The sequence below is a fragment of the Phaseolus vulgaris genome, chromosome 8, assembly GCF_000499845.2.
Source record: "Phaseolus vulgaris cultivar G19833 chromosome 8, P. vulgaris v2.0, whole genome shotgun sequence".
NCBI lineage: Eukaryota > Viridiplantae > Streptophyta > Magnoliopsida > Fabales > Fabaceae > Phaseolus > Phaseolus vulgaris.
The window spans coordinates 53,478,103-53,497,527 of record NC_023752.2 but is presented as its reverse complement, the minus strand read 5'-3'; the positions used below and the strand labels follow the sequence as shown (position 1 = coordinate 53,497,527).

Here is a 19,425-nt window from a genome sequence, read left to right as displayed (position 1 = left end):
AAAGCAAAACCAGAACTATTGACTATAATAACCTATACAACAGGATTAAATTCAAAACCACCAATAACAAACAATGAATAATTAAACAAATATTGTAGGTGGTGCTTGTATACCAAACTCGTGCGGGATTATATATTTATGGATGGTCCAATAACGATTCAACAAATTTTCGCTAGGATATGCTTTAAATAACTTTGATTTTGATACTATATTGAGAAGTCAACTTTAAATTTAACTCAATCTTATGACACTGACTAATACGATGAAGTTTATACTTAATTATATACTATATAAAATGTTTTTAGTTCGAGTTTATTTGAGTTCTGAAAGGATTGAAATAGGTCTAACAATATTAGGTGGAATAATAAAGAGTTTCACAGGTGCAGAAGGTTAGCATCCCTGCCTGAGAAGAAAAGGAATGTGACTAAGATGCGTTGTTGTTACTTTGGTAGGTAGGCATTTCACTTGTCCCTTCCTTTTTCTTGGTTTTCCACGTCCCTCACTTGTGCCAATAAACAAGGCTATAACTAATGTGAAGATGGAGTAATTGAAAGAAATTAATATGATTTAGAATGTGAGATGTTGAAGTCAAATATGAACAATATTGGATAACATTTCTGCATAGTCATTGATTGAGTAATGGTGCGTGCAGCTACGTAGTTGTTCAACTACGGTTTAATTATGCACACTACGTGGCATATCTGATTGATTTGGTAGATAATACCATCCAATAATTTAACCAAGTCACGTCCTCAAACTCTCAAAAGAAAGGACACTCACTCACTCACTACTCACAAGACTCATCACATTTTTATATTCCATCACCAAAAAACTACCTTCTCCTTCCACATCAATTCTCAAAATTATATTCTTCAAAATATAAATCCATAGTTATTTTATGTATTTGGTCTTTTTTTTCTTTTTATATATATAATCACTCATTTAACTTCACATTATAAATTAATTTTATTTTTAATTAAAGTAGATTTTCAATTCACTCTCTTTAAATAAGGTTGTTAATTTATATTTGAAATTAAGGAATAGATTTTAAATATAATTTAATCTTATATACTAGATTATAATAAACTTTATTTTTAATAAATGTGAAATTTGTGTCATTACTAATTAATTTGGTTGTGTTTTAAAATTAAAATTCATACGCGTCTGCCAACATAAAAAATTAATTATTACGACCGTTAATAGCTTTTTCACCACAGTATTAAACGGAAAATCATAAAAAAATGTAAAATTTTACACAATGCTGAGAGAAATTGTAAAAAAACTAAAGTACAGTATTGTACGATATGATCTAAAGTAAAGAACGGAGTTTAGGTTACTTTTTTTTTGTCCTTTGATAAAATAAGCGGCAGTTCTCCGTTCCGTTGGGTAGTGAGTGGGTGTGACATTATTAGTCGTTAGAATGTGGGAAGACTCAACGCCGTCCCCGATTGTACGGTCAAATGCACGGCGTAATACGTGGAGCGTTGAATGCGGGGTTGAATTTCTTCTTCCTTCTTCACACTTCATACCAATTTTCTGAAGTTTCAAATTCTTGTTCTGTTCTTCATTTTGCAAAAAAACAAAAATTACATTTACCAAAAAAAACATGTTTATTATTACAAGAGGGAATGTAGAAAGACATGTTTATTGTGCTTCTAATTCCCTCTTATTTTTATGCAAATATTTATATTTCTGGCATATAAATTGTTTACCTCATTTTTCAGGAACAAAAGTGCTTAAACGATACGAGATATGAGAGATCCATCCGAGATTAAGACATTTTATTATATTTAAGTAGTATAAACTTTAACTCTATAAGTCGGTTTTATGAGATTGAATTAGACTTAAAATCAATTTCGTAATATAAACCTTACCTAGAACCACTAAATTGAAAATTAATTTGATTTCTATTAAAAATTACAGAAATTGTATAATGAAATTTCATGGTTAATTTCTAAAGTCTTCTCTCATTCATTCCTGATAATTAAAATAAATAAAAAAAAGAACCGTGAAGGTTATAAAACGAGAAATTAAATAAAAATACTAGATAAAAGTAAATATAACTATTAAAAAACACTATCTTTTAAATATAGAAGTGAAAGGGTAAGTGCCTGTTTACTTTTTTGTTTATTTCTAAAAACTTATTAAAGATAAATTAAGCTAAATGTACAACTTGCATATTATAAGAAAGGTAAGATAAGTTATTGAATAAATAAGGCAGGACAGTTTAAAACTATTTTAATTTTTAATGTAATCAGAAAGTATTATAGATAACAAACTTATTGTATTACACAATTATTATTATAAAAATTCATTACAAATTTTATTTTCATTAAAAATAATTAAAATTTACTTAGCCGCTTACAATTTGTTTTCTATATCTTAATTTTTATATAGTATAATTTCGAATTATTGGAAATTATTTATTTCCTAATATATCAGGAAATGAGATTTTATCTCTAAAAAATTATAAAATATATTTTATATTTTTTTAATTACTAATTATAATATATTAAAAATATATTGAATATAAAACATTCATTTAGAATAAATCCGTATTATAATATCAAGTTACAGAAATAAATTTTGTAAAATCTAAATAAACTATGAATTTTTTTAATAAAAATACAGTGTTACATGAAAATCACTGAATAAAGAAATGAGACACTTTCATGGTATTGGATTCTGGTTTTCTTATAACTCACACCACACAGTGCAGCAACCTTCTTGAGTATGCTTAGCCTTCTGTGACAGAGGGCAGTGCTATACCATGACACATGATAAGGTGGAAGTAAGAGAAGATAATGAAGAAGAAAGAGAATTGTATTTTTATTATATCATATATGAAAAAGAATACAATATACATATACATAAATATAAGACTCTGTTAAACAGAAACCGAGCAACAGAAATAACAAGAAAATGATAACTTAATAATTTTCTTTTAAATTATTTAATTTTAAAATATTTATTTCACAAGAATTTAAATTTGTTATTTTTTTAATGAAGTATTTCAGTTATTATTAAATAAATAAAATATTAAATACAAAAAAGTATTACTTCATATCATAAGAAATAACTAAACACATTTAATTCACTACTGAAAAACAGGTTTACAATCATCGGTTAATCTGAGCATACTTTTATGTTTTTTATTAGTTACGAATAAATATTAATTACCATTTTAATTTGTATAATCTCTCCATGCATCATACTTAATATATATGAGATTGCTTCTGAGAAAAAAAAATATTGCATTTGCATTATTTGAAAGATGTTGCATGTATTGGATAATCTGGTTGTGCTTTAATTTCATCCTTATTTTGGTTAATCACAGAGGACACATTTGGATGGGTTGGCGCTTAAAATTGAGTAAGTGAGATCAAATCCAGAAAGGAATATAAAGATAAGAAATATGACTTTAAAAAATAAAAAAATATACAAATTTTCAAATTCTTATGTTTTAAGTTAGGTAGGATAAACACGCACATGGTATATACGAATAAAAAATATGTATAATTTTAAAAATGTAGGAAAGGGGACACAAATTTATATATTATATAATTTTAAATTATATAAATTGATAATAAAGATTTATATATACAAGTATGTTTTATTTTTTTTTTAAAAGATGTTTTTTCACGGTTGGTTCAAAAGATTTATTTATAATTTTTATAATCACAATAAAAAATTATACAATAAATTTGAGTTTTTAAAAAATTAATGTATTTCTCTTTTTTAAAATTGCGTTAAAACCGTGCTAGAATAGTCAGAAATTCAATAAATATTTTTTGGATTTGACACTTCATCAAAACTATATTACACGTGTCAGTATCCGATACGTGTGTCCGACATAGACACAGAGCCTCATAGTTTAGGTAAAGTTTGAAATTTTTCATTTTTAAACTATTAAATTAATCTTATAATTTTTAAATTTCTTATCCAAAACAAAAGATGTATATTGTCACAAAATCATTTTTTATAATAATAAATAACCTGCTAAAAATTATCTAATAGCAACTTAGACATTTAAGATTCTTGTCCAATGTCGTTGTGGGGAAAAATAAAGAAAAAAATAGTTTATTTTCCATAATATTAAGTTAAATGACACTCTATCCATAATAATTTTAAAATATACATTCACATCTCTTATTTAGTGTCAGTCATTTACCTTATCTAGTTTGAAAATATAAAATTGGCTAAAACTTAACTAAATATCATGAAAAATAAATAAAAAAAAGATTTAAAGTATAAAACATAATGGACTTTTGTAAACAAGAATATGATTATTTAAGTATTCACTCCTCTATTTTTTAAATGAAATATATATGCTTCCTAATTTTAAAATAGACATATACATATTTTACACGGTATTAAAAAATAACACTCATACTCCTTATTTTATCAATAAATTTTTGTTTGGAAATAAAATTGTGATTGACAAAACTGATATTGAAACAATTTTAATTAATTTAAAAAAAACGTTAATTTTAAAATGAAGGAAAAAATATACAAATTCAATGTTTTGTTTTAAAGCATACAATGATGCAACATTTGATATTCCAAAAAGTATAATAGATATATAAAAATATTACTAAGATTAGCATTTTCAGAAAAGAAAAATGATTAAATAAGGGTGTTGTAAGAAAGAGATTAATATGAATGAGAATTGAAAGCAAAATAGGAAACATATTACTACTTTAATGTGTGAACTCGACAAACCTGACATGGAATAGCATACGAACGAAGAAGACTAACAAATTTAGCAAGTGTCTTATATAGAGTGATTAACGCAATTTTATATGTTAAGTAAGTACTTACTTTGTTTATAATTCATAATTTCAACTGCTTCTTTATGATAAAGATACGAAATTAGGTTTTACTTTATCAGTTTCTTCGACTTTTGCAGTTTTTGCTACAGACTCTCTGACTCTGAACCTCAAAATATTGAAAAATCAATGAAAATTAATGCATTTTTTTAGAAATTAAGAAAAGGGGAAGTTCAGTATATGCAGACGCAGTGGCCGTGAAATGTGACTTGACTCTGACTTGGGTTTGTCATTGTTTTTATGATAACTTCAAATTTTGATTAACAATCACAAAAACTTAATCAAACTCAAACCTTTGTATTCTCTCTCCATTTGATACTACCAATATGATTTTGTTACCATCACACACTCTCTCCACAATGGAGATTCCTTAAACACCACTCTAATATTTAGTGAAAGAAAAACCCCTTATCATTCGCTCATAATCATTTTTTTGAAATATGTTTTTGAGAATGTGTGTGTGTTAATAGTCATTGTCATTTTATCAACATTAAAAATGTATAGAATGATAGATAATTTACATTAACCTTTGATTTGGTGGTCCCTGAGCACTATTCATATGGAAAATAAATCACATCCGTACAACTATATGTTCATAGTGTGAAGGCTTTTTTCACTATTTGAGTGGAGTTGAAACATTGAGAGAGAAAAAGAAGAGAAACATAGTAAGTTAGTAACATAAAGAACAACCTCAAATTCCAACCTAGAAAAAATGGTTTCAATGGTTGCCACAACTTGCAAATGAAGCAAGGAGAATTGATATATATTTTGAGGTCCTAATGTCCCTAACCTCTTTTGTCCCCTACACTCTTCACCGCCATAGTATTCTCTTGCACACTCACTTACGATTACTTCAGTAAAATGGATATGTGGTAAAAAATAAACGTAAACAAAAAGTGTGAAAATCTACGGTCCAAAAGAGATCTCAGTGGGGCCCAGTTTTCTCTGATAAATAGCACGAACCTTTCGCACTTCCCTCCACAGAACTCAAACGCAGAGCGAGTTAGTTTCTAAAACCGTTCTTCTTTTCATAACTCCTAACAAAACCCTGCTCGGTCTTCCCACTCATAATGGCTTCTTTTCAAAAACTCCTTGCCATTGTTTCCCTCGTTACCGTTCTTCTCGCTTCCGCCGAGGCCCGAATCCCGGGCGTGTACGGCGGCGGCGCGTGGGAGACCGCGCACGCCACGTTCTACGGCGGTAGCGACGCGTCGGGTACAATGGGAGGCGCGTGCGGCTACGGGAACCTGTACAGCCAGGGGTACGGCGTGAACACGGCGGCCCTGAGCACTGCACTGTTCAACAGCGGGCTGAGCTGCGGAGCGTGCTTCGAGATAAAGTGCGCGGACGACCCGAGCTGGTGCCACGCTGGCAGCCCCTCGATCTTGGTGACGGCCACGAACTTCTGCCCTCCGAACTACGCTCTCCCCAGCGACAATGGAGGATGGTGCAACCCTCCCAGACCACACTTCGACCTCGCCATGCCCATGTTCCTCAAAATCGCTGAGTACCGCGCCGGAATCGTCCCCGTCTCTTACCGCAGGTAACGTTACTTTCACCCATTTTCGCTCCACACTTCGCCTTAACTTTTTCATTATATGTTTATTTTATATATGTTTTCTGTTTTTACTTTTCCTCTTTTAAATATCAGTTATTAATAATTTGTGTTTCATAATTTAAAACATTAGAGTTGAAAAAAACGGAATTTTCCGCATTTGGGATAGGTGTAGTTTTTGACACAATTGTCTAGACACTAGCAATAAAAAAGTTAATAATTTTTTATAGTAAAGAAAGGGAGAAATTAATTAACTTTAATATTGTAGGAGTATAAAAAAAGGGAGATTTTGATGTTTTATTATTTTATAATAAAATGAGAATAAAGGAAATAGAGTAAACGCGCTTGTTTGGCTTTTGGCCTTCTGAGAGTACAAAGCGCAGAGACAGAAATGCGACGTCGTTTAAACCGACAAAGTGTACTGATATTCTTACACTGTGGCGGGGACTAGACAGTAGACAATAGGTAATTCGTAATTCAGAAAAGTGAAAACAGATGAGAACCGTAGATGCTTATTTGGTGGCCCTGTCTGGAGAAAACCTGAACCGTTTATCTGAAACCGGTTCAAGATTTTGACAAACGTGCACCTTTTGCCGCGTAATTGCACGATTCTCGAAACCAACCAAAAATAAGATTAATCTTCATTACGTGGTGTGATTGTAAATATGTAATTGTACTTATTTGCCATCGTGGATGCACTTTATTACGAATAATGCCACTGACGATTGTGATTGGGTGCGTGGATGTGCAGGGTGCCTTGTCGAAAGCAGGGAGGGATGAGGTTCACGATCAACGGCTTCCGTTACTTTAACCTGGTTTTGATCACCAACGTGGCCGGTGCAGGGGATGTCGTGAGGACGAGCGTGAAAGGGGCTAAGACTGGGTGGATGAGTATGAGCCGCAACTGGGGTCAGAATTGGCAGTCAAACGCTGTTCTGGTTGGTCAGTCACTCTCCTTCAGGGTGACAGCCAGTGACCGACGCACCTCCACCTCTTGGAACATTGTACCCGCCAATTGGCAATTTGGCCAAACCTTCACAGGCAAAAATTTCAGGGTCTGATAACGTTTTCTGGGTCCTTTTTTTATTACAAAAAGCAAAAGCTTTACCTCTATGTAGTTTTGAATTTGCCTTGGGATGTGGATATTGGGAGAAAAAATGGAGGGAAGTAAAGTAAGTGGTGGTAGTGATCAGTAAACTTTTTGACTTTTTCTTTCTTTGTCTTTTGTGCAAGTAGAGGGATATGATGTTGGGGTTGTCTTGGTATACGAGTTTGAAGTGTTATAGGATCTGAAAAAATGGAGGGGAACATTGTGTGAAACTTGTAAGGGGCTGAAGTGGCTTCAAATGTATGAGCCCGCAGCTATATTTCTTAGATATATTTATATTAATGAAAATATCAAGTGTGTTTATCTTTATAATTTTTCTTCACTTTTTTAAGCTGGGTTTTAATGTTTGCTCTCATTCTAGTTAAGTTGAACAATAGTTTTCCAACTATAATTTGGTGAAGTGATGAGTTAATTGAATTTTGACAAGTGTGTTTGATGCATGAAATGAAATGTTCTGAAGCTGATGAGCACGCTTAACTGCGCCGAAAAGCAAAAAGAGAAAAAGAAAATTGTGGAAATGGGCTCTAATTCACCGTATTTGTCTCTTCATAAACTGTTTGCAAAGTAGATTCTATACCTTCCGTGTTGTTTTTCTTAAGTTGTTCGATGCCAAAATAAAAAGGTAGCATGGATTAAAAACTAATGTGCTCTTTAATGGATGCAATTCTATTATAGTTTTTTATTAATTAGTGGACTTTAGAGATTGTTGGGTGTAGAGTTGGGCTTTTAAGAAACTTTCTACACGTCCAATGAAACGTCATATATTTGGAACTCAGATTTAAAGAGGGAGAAACAAATTGAATATTATTTTTCAATTAAAAATACATAATATTTATAAATATAAACAACAAATAGAGATGGCTAAAATTAATTTGACTAGTTAAGAGGAATATGATACGAATGAGTATGAAAATAATGAGAAGTATATGCTGATTTTGAAGCCTGAGGCTCGCGCACACTTGTCATCATCTGGAGCAGAGACAAAAAGCATAGCAGTTTTTGTTGCAATGCATCATTAGTTATCACTTTCTTCATTGGGTTTCTCTCTACAGGAGGCATGTACTTGTTTCTTTTAAGTAAATACATAACTTGTTACATATTTCATTGGTTGAATGTCACCTGATAAGTGAAGTAATTTATTAATTGAATATTAGAACAAGCTCATAATTCAACTTAGAATAATAGGGTTGATAATTTATTTTTCATTTTTAAGAAAGTGTTCATCCTAAGGCTGAACATGTCTGGCCAACCTATAATATGCATAAAACTATGTACAGGCTAAAACTATTTTCTGAACACTAAACATTAATAATATAGTGTTGGAAAGAAACATGCTTATTCCTATAACCAATTCAACTCTTCAGCATTATATTCCATGGTTACGTTGAAACAGTAATCAAATAGATAGGAGGAAAAAACAAATTTTTTGAACACTATAAACTATCTAACAATATTCTAAGAGAAGACGCAACCTCCCCGTAGTCCTTAATTCTTTGAGAAAATTTTCTTTCTAAATGTGTAGAGCAGAAGAAAATTGATAATTATGGTTGTCTTATTTTATAAGTACATACATACCAGCCTTTACGCCGTCCCTCTTTTCTGTTTAGATAGTTTCCATTGCATCAATAACAATTTTACTCCTTCTTGCAAGGTAGCTCTCTTTCCCTCTTCGTAATTCCATAATTCAGAGGTTGTATACCTCCCACTTGGATTATATGTATTGATCTCTGTCACAGCTGTCACCACAGCTTGGTAGACTCCTGCACCCAACTCATTTTGCAGTGCTTTCAACTTTTCATCTTCATTGTCTATGATTTCCTGCCATGAAAAAAATCATGAAACCAGACAAGTTAGAAAAACATATATTAGAGAAATAATGCAATAGATTGTAGATTAAAATGAATATGAAAACCATTGGTTAAATATGGTCCTAAACTAGTGTAATGAGCCAAGCAAGTTGGTTAAGCGCAGTAGAATGGAAGTTGGAGATGCCATGTTGTTGCTCGTGTTTTAACCAAACCCACTTAAGAAGTTGGAGATGCCCTGTTCCAACCATAATATGACTTCATTTAAAAACATCCTGATTGACTTTCCTAAAGATAGGCACCATTTATCTTAGTTCTAAAATTAATCATCTAACATCATTATATAATCTACATACTGATCAGAATAGTTCATATAGCAATGTCATTCAGTCAGAATTATTTTTCTTCTAATTTTGTAACCATGAAAAGTTCATATATGGATGAAGGCAGGTAAAATCAACCCTTCGAAAACATGATCGAAGAGATACATGTTCCCGGGCCAAAATAATTCTAACCCAGTATTTAGGTATCAAATACATGGATTAAGCTTCGTATATCCATTGTTTCTAACTAAGTAGATTTCAAGGAGCTTACAACAGAAAATGCCAAATTTGATTAAGACTAAATAGTGATATCTATAAGACACACCTGTTCTTTCCCTTCAATTACGGTAATTTTAAATGGATGCCATTCTGGGTCCTTTATATACTCTTCCCACAATGAACACAGTTCTGAAGCTCTATCTTCTGCATCCTCAACATTGTATTTTTTCTTCATAGCTTCAAGGAATGGTCTAATATCAAGCTCCCCCATTCTCTTCACTCCAACACTAGCACGGCAAGATATCTCTTTAATGCCCTGCAACATATAAAATTTCAAGAAAGTTTAGAAAAAGTTAGAAAAATTCAAAACACAAGAGTACCAAATGAGTATTGAAACCCCCAACACTGTCATAGTTTAAACATTGTTAACTGGTTTGCAATACACTTCAATATGGTAATGTAGGCGATTTAAGGTATGTTACTATATCAAATATATGGCATGTGGGAGGAGACGTATACACAGTTGATATACTATTTGAGTTTGTACTACTTTTGAAATATCAGTTAATGTACTATCAATAATCTTTTTTTTATATAGCATTTAAAATAATTAATATATACACAGTATATTTGAAATTTAAGAAATATAAGCAGGCAGGAAAGAAATTAAATTTTAAACAAACTCGTCACATTTTTCTCTTTTATGTTCCAATAAATCTTTCAGCAATTTTAAGATTCACTTTCCAACTATTTTTCACAAATGCCAATTTTTTTCTCTTTCAAATGTGTTTTGGACTTCAAATGTCCCACCTTCCTTTTCACAAGACTCAATGGTTTCTCTCCTCAGATAGTCCTTTTCTTTCTTGTGAATTCAACAAAGTAAAGAGAACCCCATTGCTTTCCCTCCCCTGTTCCTTCCTATGGTTGCACCTTATGTCTCATCTTAGAAATAGTGGATTTAATGTACCAAAGAAATAGTATGTCCAAGCCCGTCATTCAAATGCATACTGTACATCAGAGCAATTTTATTTTTCTATCAACGTGGGACGTGAAAGGAAGTTCTATAAATAAATTAATATCATTGATTCTTTGGTACAACAATTTTAATGGACAAGTCATCATTTAAAACATGATTGGAGCCATTTTCTACGGACAGCCGAGATGCTTTAACAAAATCATAACTATGGGAATAGAAGACTTTCAAAAAACACTTACATTAATCAATTCTTTTCGAGCTTCCTGTAGCTCATCATTGCTCTGACGCTCTTTAATAATTAGTGTTTGGTTCAGGGCATCTACGTCTCGTAGTGACTGTTCCTTCTCTCTTAAATCCTTGTGTAAGACATTCACCGTATTCAGAACTTCTGAGTCTCCATCATCTTCGATGTATTGCATGACATTTAATTTTCCTTTCAGTTGTTGAATCTCCAATTCTAGTTTTTGTTTCACCTCCAGTTGTTTTTCAAGCCTGATGATTTTATGACGAAGTTGTTCTTTTTGCCGCTGGATAAATAGATTGTCAAATGGAATTAACAACCAGCTATTCTGATGTGGACAATGACACTCAGTCATTAAAAAAGCACAAAAAGGGATACACAAACCTTTTGATCTGCAGCCAGTTTCCAAACATTTACACCAGCTTTCTGTTGCTCCAGAACAGCCATTTCCATAGCGCTATTTTTCAATGCATTCTAAAAAGACAAGCATCAGCATTGCTATACATAACATTCCAACAAATTCTCAGCCACATCGTCATTATTGAAGGATTTCAAAAGCACAAATAAAACATAATGCCAAACCTTTTTTTTTTATAGGTTCCATAGCAAGTTCTCACCGGGAAGGACAAAATAATGACAGAAATAGAAAAAAAAAATCCCAATGACATTCTTAGATACACAACTTCTAAACTGGTAGCTTTTATTTTAGCCGTCCTTTCCCTAAATTTCATCACGTAAACTCCTTAGCATATAAAAACTAAATGGAGTTCATATTATTATTATTATTGACATCCATTTTAGAATACATTACATTAAAAAAATTAAAATATTCATTGACAGAAACAGTCGTGTAATCCATTTTTTACTGGCAAAAAGACAAAAAGGATTTTCATAGAAGAAAATATGTAGCCTGCAATTGCTTACTACTATAATATAAACCAATTAGATTACATTCCCAATATGCGTGGGCTTAGTTCACCCACAAATCAACTGGAAACATTTTCCAATCATTAGGTGATCATCAAACTTGATAAGTAAAAATGGAAAAGTTATTAACTTTGCTTGCCAATTCCTCCATTTAAATCACTAAAACAAATTAATATTGAACATCTAAATTAATTATCCTTAAACAATAATCTTTTCCTTCAATTTCTATTTCACAGGAATCTCAACCACAGCATGATAGAATAGATGCAACAATAACAATAATAATAACAACACTACACCTCCATAATCTCTTCTTCTAACTTCTTTCTTTCGCTTTCGTTATGTGCTTCACGTTTTTCCAGTTCAATTCTCCGCAACTCAAACTCTCTTTTCTGAGATTCCAGTTGCAACTTAAGCCTTTCATGACCATTAAAAATATTCTGGAAGTGCTGAGTTGCACTTGACTGTATTTTCTTCATCTCTGAATACAAGCAATCATGGTATAATGATACAAACGTCATTAAAATAGTATAGCATCCTTTACAAACAATGAAATGGTAGAAGTGTATTGCAAAAGATCCAACAGGACATATGGAAACCATTATAATTATATAGATCAATTCTATAGTGTAATCACCATGATGATGCAACCAGAAGTTTGCAGTGTCTGGACTTTGATTCTACCAATAAAAATTTGTTAAAATCAGATTCAATCCAGTGATCTATAATCTATCACACTGGCAATTATGCCAACGTAAACAATTAGTAATTTCAACATAGAAATGGACCTTTATGACTGAAAAATAAATTGGAAACAAAAAATAGTAACAACAACAACATCAAACGAGTCATGATCCAAATTAGAGAATAAAGCAAGTTAGATTCAATAATAATATATACCTTGATTGTGATCTTGAGTGAGCTTATCGATTTCTCCCATTACAATTTCCATGTGACGTGAAGTCTCATTGTATTTTTCTTCCATCTCCATTAACCGCTTCTTCTTGACCTGAATAGTATTATTCAAGCAGGAGACGAGTTTACCATGTATTCGAGCTTCTTCTTTCATGAGCTCAGATATTGTTTGGATATCCCCCATCTTCTGTAGTTGTTCCCCAATGATATTGTTCATCTTGTAGTCATCAGCTCGAGCAATCCATGCATAAATACCAGACTTTTGCTCAGTATTAGAAAACCAGTCCTTTTTCCCGTGATGATCTAATTCATATGCTCTCTCAAATGCCAAAGCATTATCTAAACCCGTCCAATCTTTATTGAATTCCATAACTGCAGTTCCAGAGTGACCACAGACATCTGATAAAGTGCGCACTCTACAAGGATTAAATCCCCTGCTTCGGTGTTCATCCCTTAGCTTGGAACCACTTCCCCCAACACGTCCATCTTCTGTCTGTCTAGTAGGAATATTAACCAATATCCCAGCCCATGGCCACACAAACTGCTCCTCAGCATTGCCTTCATCCACAGTTATTGGTGGACCATCCACATTCATAAGATCCTTTTGCAAATATTTCATTAAAGCCAGATGATTAGCCTTTTCAGTGGCACTTCTCTTTTGTGAGCTACTCTGACCCACCCCAGAAGCATGTTCAAGGATTTCCCTGTACACATAATCCCTCTTTCTCTTTTTATTAGGGCAGTATGGACATGCGAAAGTCATTTCAGAGGTTTTCACAATGTGACTTACCTTTTTGAGTGCTTCATAGGATTTATGTACATACCACCCACTTATTTGAGTTGCGCTTATATTATTATCTTTTTGAGAGTAGTGACCCATTACAGTTTCTCCTGGGGTTGCTGTTGTTGTGCCTGAAAGAAAAATAGTGTAAGTAACAAATGTGTCATGTTGCTTTATAGATTAGTTCAACTAAGTATCATTCTGAATTGGCCAATATGTGCAAATCTGGTAACAGAGAAGAAGAAACATAAATATTGTTACAAATGTTTCATTAACAGAGGATCACCTTGATCCATAGGTTTTGATGGAAATGAAGCACCCACATTCATAACATCCTTTTTCAAATACTTTTCTAAAGCCAGATGATTAGCCCTTTCAAAGAAACTTCTTTTTTGTGATCTACTCTGACCCACCCCAGAAGCATGTTCAAGGATTTCCCTGTACACATAATCCCGATTTAACTTTTTATTAGGGCAGTATGGGCATGTGAAAGTCTCATCCGAGGTTTTCACACAGTGTCTCCCCTTTTTGAGTTCTTCATAAAATTTATCTACATAGCGCCCAATCTGAGATGAACTCATATTGCTATCTTTGTCAGAGCAACCAATTGCCGTTTCTCCAGGGCTTATTATTATGGTTCCTGAAAGAAAAGAACAAAAACAGTATTAGTACTGGCTGCCTCGAGTTACTTTGCTGATTTTAATTTTGATCAAAATTGTCACTTCGCGGGCTACTTCATTATACATCATAGTGAATTGAATTAATCAATCTAATAATCAATAACTAGAAAAACTTGAATAGAATCTCCGTCTGATCTCTTCATTAACAACAGGTGGATCACCTTCATTTACAGGTTTTGATGATGAACCACTCACATTTGTGAGATCCCTTTTCAAGTCTTTCCCTAAAGCCAGATGAGTAGCATCTTCTCTGACACTTCTTTCTTCTGAATTACTCTGATTCACTATGGTAACTGGGGGGTTACCTTCATTTACCGATTTTGATGGATCATTCATATGCATAAGATCATTTTTTAAATATTTCATTAAGGCCAGATGAGTAGCCTTCTCTCTGACACTTCTCTTTTGTGAACTACTCTGACCCACCCCAGAAGCATGGTCAAGAAGTTCCCTGTACACATAATCCTGTTTTCTCTTTTTAGGGCAGTATGGACAAGAAAAAGTCTCTTCTGAGGTTTGGACAATGTGATTTCCCTTTTTGAGTTCTTTGTAAAACTTATCTACATACCACCAGTTTATTGGAGGAGATGCACTCATACCAGTCTCCTTGTTAGAGCACTGAGCTATTTCAGGTTGTCCTAAGCTTAATTTGGTACCTGAGAAACAAAAGACAGTGTTAGTACTGACTACTGTCATGCTGCTTTACAATTATTCCATTAGATATATTTGTGAACAGGCAAGTTTCTGCATATTCAGTAACTTGGAATAAAGAAAGTATTGAACTGAAATTTTGTTATAGTCATCTCCATGAACTGGAGACTCGCCTTTATCAACAGGTTCTGACAGGCCATCCATAATAATAAGATCATTTTCCAAATATTTCACTAATGCAAGATGATTGGCTCTCTCTCTGGCACTTCTCTTTTCAGAACTACTCCGACCCACCATATACGCATGCTCTAGGAGTTCCCTGTACAAATAATCTTGTTTTCTCCTAGGGCAGTAGGGACAGATGAAAGTCACATCTGAGGTTTTCACATTGTAACTTCCCTTCTTAAGTTCTTCGTAAGATGTATCTACATACCACCAACTTATTTGAGATGTATCAGTATCCTTGTTAGAGCACTGAGACATTACAGTTTCTCCTGGGCTAAATGATTTGACACCTGAAAGTAAAAATAAATAATGTTAGTGCTGACTGTTGTCATGTTATGTTATCAAATATATTCACTATTCTATTAAATATATTGCGAATTGGAAAGTTTCATCTTAAATAACAAGGACAAAATTTAAAACAGAATTTTTGTTCAGTAACTTCATTAACAGGGAGACCTTTATCTGCAGGTTTTGATGGGCCATCCAGATAAGCAAGATCCTTTTCCAAATATTTCACTAAAGCCAGATGATTAGCCTTCTCTTTTGCAGTTCTCTTTCCTGAACTACTCCGACCAACCCCAGAAGCATGATTAAGGAGTTCCCTATACTTATAATCCTGTTTTCTCTCAGGACAGTATGGACAAATGAAAGTTTCATCTGAGCTTTTCACTTTGTAACTTCCCTTTTTGAGTTCTTGATAAGATATATCTACATACCACCAACTTAATTGAGATGCACTTGTGTCAATATCCTTGTTAGAGCATTGAGCCATTATGGTTTCACCAAGGCTTAATATTATGCCAGCTGAAAGATTAAAATTATTGTTAGACTATTAGTGCTAGAAATTGTTTTGTTGTTTTACAGATTTCTCCATTAGATATCATATTGAAGTAGCAAACAAACTGTTCACGATTGCAAGTTTGACCAAACTGTCAAGGTTTTGGGACAATTGAACCCAGACCATGATATGATCTCAATTATGACTATATGAACTGCATGTGTCTGTATTTTATTGCAATATCAAGGAACATGACAAAACCACAACAAGAACTGCAGTTTAAAACCTTTGAGCAAGTACATGATTACTTAAATTAGAATGTGTCTTTAATTATGGAATCAAATTACTTACAAAAGAGAAAAACATACTTTCATATCACTTTTAGTCATTATACTTTAGTAAAACATGTCCAAAGTCTTCATACTTTTAATATTGATGAATTTGACCCTCAAAGTTTAAAAATATGATAAGGAATAACTAAATTCACATGTTTATAAAGTTTGATGACCACATTTAATACTATGAAAAGTATACGGAAATAACTATGTTTGACTGAAAATGTAGGAACTAAAAGTATACTTTTTTTGCTTTTTTTATAAAAATATAATGCATCTAAAAACCTAAGTCGCAGGTAAGCAACTTCTAAATTCTATCAGGATGAGACAAACATAACAACATGAAATATTCTAACCGTCTACATAGATATTATAAATTCACCAGCCATCAACCATGAAAGCAGAAGGAAATCTCTTCTCCTTTTCTTTTACTTTTCTATTTTTTTATAACCCATCAAACATTTTAAATCATTTAGCCATGGCCTAATCAACAAGAAACTCAAGTCTCATTGTCCAAAAATTAAAGTGGTCTCTAAGGAACATTCCACAAGTCAGATAGCAAAGAAATAAAAGAGAAATGTTCACGCAACAAAACACAGCCACAACAAACATTGAAAAATATTAAAATAATGTATTTTCCAAAAGGACACAAGATAAAAGAAAGCAACAAGGCCATAAAAATGAAAATGATAACAAATTCACTGCACAGATATGAATTCCAGTGTAGAAAGCATGCAGTACAATAGACAATAGAAGATAGAAGTAAAAAGGAGAGGTTTCAACCACATGCAATCATTCATGAATTCTCAATGGAAAATGCAGGATCTAAAAAAATACCGATTGACTCGAGATTAGAGGAACCAATAGAAGCGCAGAGAGGAGTGTTATTGTTGTTGTTCTTCTTCTTCACAATCACCAAATTGACACAGTAAATATCAATAAGAGCAAAATTGAAGAGAAAAAGTGATGATAGAGAGTGAGGGAGAAAAAAAAGTGGTAATCACAAGCTAGGGTTTTGCTCTGGGAGGTGTGTAGGGCGTGCTATGAACAACTGCCATTGCCGTTAAAGTCCTAGACTGACAGCAGGTGTCCTGATAGGAGTCACTGGGAACACAAAACATACATGCATCGGAAATGAACTATAAATATAGATTAATGATTACTAGCAGAATTACAAATATTTTCTCCCTTGTATTTTAACAGTTTCATAAGTTGATATAAAAAATCGTGTGAGAATTTTTTTATAATATTATTATTATTTTTATTACAATAACTATAGATGACAGTTTTTAGGATGGAAGAAGACAAGAGAAAAAAAATAAGAGTTTGAGATTAGATCTTTTATAAATAAATTATATGACTTCTATAATCTATTGTTTCTGACTTAGGAGTTCTCACTCCATACACAATATTTTCATATTAAAAGGAAAATCTCATATTAATGTGTACGTGCATAGATGTGCATAAATTATTAGTGTTAATTGTGATAAAGATACTTATGGAAACGATCTTTCTTTAGATTTTTTAAAAGAAGTTAAAGAAGTTTCAAATTTATTTATGTGGACACGAGAAGAAAAATATGTGTATAATGTATGTCATATTTGTGTTGCAGAGCTAAGATCCAACATTTGGGTTAAAATTAAAGTGGTTATGGACGTCAGAAGCCATGCAACCACCAAATTATATTGTTGTTTGTAAGAGATGAAGGAAGGATTTCACTGACAGTGCCATCGACAACAGAAAGGCAACAAGGAGGAACGTGAGTTCCATCAAGAAACGAAGAAAGCAGCAGACCATCAATAGTGGCAAGAACCTGTTGTTTCCACAACAGAAAATTTACGTCATCCAGTTTGAGTGGAATAGGAGTAGTAAAGTGATGCAAAAAGACAAAAGAGGAGCTTTTCATGGAGAAAGTCTGTGGAAGAAGATGATGGTGTAGAGGAAGCGGCGGAAGCCATGAAAGAAAAAAGAAAAAAAAAACTTTCTAGCTCACGATACCATGTGATAATGATGAGAGAGAAGAAAAAATGTTTGATATAAAATTGATGTGCATTATTGTGCTAACAGAATAGCTATATATACATAGGGTACCACAGAGAATATACATAAGGTTAAGTATGAATACCCTTAACATTAACCATAACAAGTACACTCGTGACTTTCATGATGAAGAAAATTTCATAGGTCGCCTTAGATTCTATAGTGTGTTGATGGATGATCTTCGTACAACTTAAGACTCATGGATGTTTATTTGGTGGTTTAATGTCGTATTAATGTAACAATGCACTAATTAATATTGTCAACTTGTCTTGTTCTTCTTCGACTTGTCTTATTCTTCTTCATTTTCATTATATGTCATACAAAACTCAAATCAAGACTATCCCTTTTACTTAACCTATTTCTTGCTTCATGTTTCCGAGACCACATTAGTATTTATCTTTGTTGGAGAAATACTTAGATATTGACTCAATTAATAATAGACTTCGTGGATAACAAATAAAAAAAAAGGAGAAAATTGATCCAAATGAAATTTATATGAAGGACAAGCCTAAATAAAAGTAGGGATGTTGATTTAAATATTGAATATCCATCAGAGAAGACTTTTGAAAGGCTTGAGGTAGAAAGTCTTACAACAAAAATTTCACATAATATTTTTTTTTTGAGAGTTTTCATTGCATCTATTTTAAATCTATGTGTGAGTAGTGTAGATGTATTATAATTTTTTTTATTATTTTTGCATTTAGCTTGAGTAGATCTAAGATTATAATGTTTTAAAAAAAAAATTAAAACATGAAAGATGATAATTAAAACAACAAAAATATAAAAAAAAAGGTTATATGAATAATGATTACAACTTTTATTTTAAATGTTTATGTGATTATATTGAGATGAATTTGGGTAAAAAAAATGAAGAATATACTAAAAGAGTATACTATACTAAATTAGTATGACAGATACCAAAGTAAAAAAAAATCATGCTTTATCAATTCATAAAACTAAAACTATTGCCAGTTTTTCTTCTTCTTAAAGTATACTATATGTTAAGAATATATTTAAACATGATATACACTATTGCA

At 32.3% G+C, this 19,425-nt stretch overlaps 2 protein-coding genes across 4 annotated transcripts; one reads left to right on the top strand and one right to left on the bottom strand.

Moving 5' to 3' along the window:
• Positions 1–5,526: 5,526 nt before the first annotated feature.
• On the top strand, positions 5,527–7,804 carry LOC137825776 (expansin-A6). Its single transcript, XM_068631556.1, has 2 exons — positions 5,527–6,372; positions 7,136–7,804. Exons 1-2 carry the CDS (start codon positions 5,900–5,902, stop codon positions 7,443–7,445), a joined length of 783 nt encoding a protein of 260 aa, XP_068487657.1. The 5' UTR covers positions 5,527–5,899; the 3' UTR covers positions 7,446–7,804.
• Positions 7,805–8,227: 423 nt separating this feature from the next.
• On the bottom strand, positions 8,228–17,539 carry LOC137824317 (protein INVOLVED IN DE NOVO 2-like). 3 transcript variants are annotated; one of them, XM_068629899.1, is made up of 12 exons: positions 17,186–17,539; positions 15,692–16,039; positions 15,184–15,525; positions 14,521–15,015; positions 13,966–14,319; positions 12,884–13,810; positions 12,283–12,464; positions 11,441–11,530; positions 11,055–11,342; positions 9,946–10,155; positions 9,068–9,310; positions 8,228–8,611 (listed from the first exon to the last, which is right to left on the bottom strand). In XM_068629899.1, exons 2-11 carry the CDS (start codon positions 16,005–16,007, stop codon positions 9,074–9,076), a joined length of 3,441 nt encoding a protein of 1,146 aa, XP_068486000.1. In that variant the 5' UTR covers positions 16,008–16,039; positions 17,186–17,539; the 3' UTR covers positions 8,228–8,611; positions 9,068–9,073. The 3 variants fall into 3 exon arrangements, with proteins under 3 accessions (XP_068486000.1, XP_068486001.1, XP_068485999.1); XM_068629900.1 differs by lacking the exon at positions 15,692–16,039 and having other exon boundaries at positions 17,186–17,515; XM_068629898.1 differs by lacking the exon at positions 8,228–8,611 and having other exon boundaries at positions 8,812–9,310.
• Positions 17,540–19,425: the final 1,886 nt, after the last annotated feature.

What these genes read in the sequence shown, in the direction of transcription:
- LOC137824317 (XM_068629899.1), bottom strand. Translation starts at nt 16,007, where the DNA reads ATGGCTCAATGCTCTAACAAGGATATTGACACAAGTGCATCTCAATTA. An exon ending in AACTGGCTGCAGATCAAAAG is followed by an intron (nt 11,343 to 11,440) that starts GTTTGTGTATCC and finishes CTATTTATCCAG; the next exon opens with CGGCAAAAAGAACAACTTCG. An exon ending in CTCGAAAAGAATTGATTAAT is followed by an intron (nt 10,156 to 11,054) that starts GTAAGTGTTTTT and finishes TATATGTTGCAG; the next exon opens with GGCATTAAAGAGATATCTTG.
- LOC137825776 (XM_068631556.1), top strand. Translation starts at nt 5,900, where the DNA reads ATGGCTTCTTTTCAAAAACTCCTTGCCATTGTTTCCCTCGTTACCGTT. An exon ending in GTCCCCGTCTCTTACCGCAG is followed by an intron (nt 6,373 to 7,135) that starts GTAACGTTACTT and finishes GTGGATGTGCAG; the next exon opens with GGTGCCTTGTCGAAAGCAGG.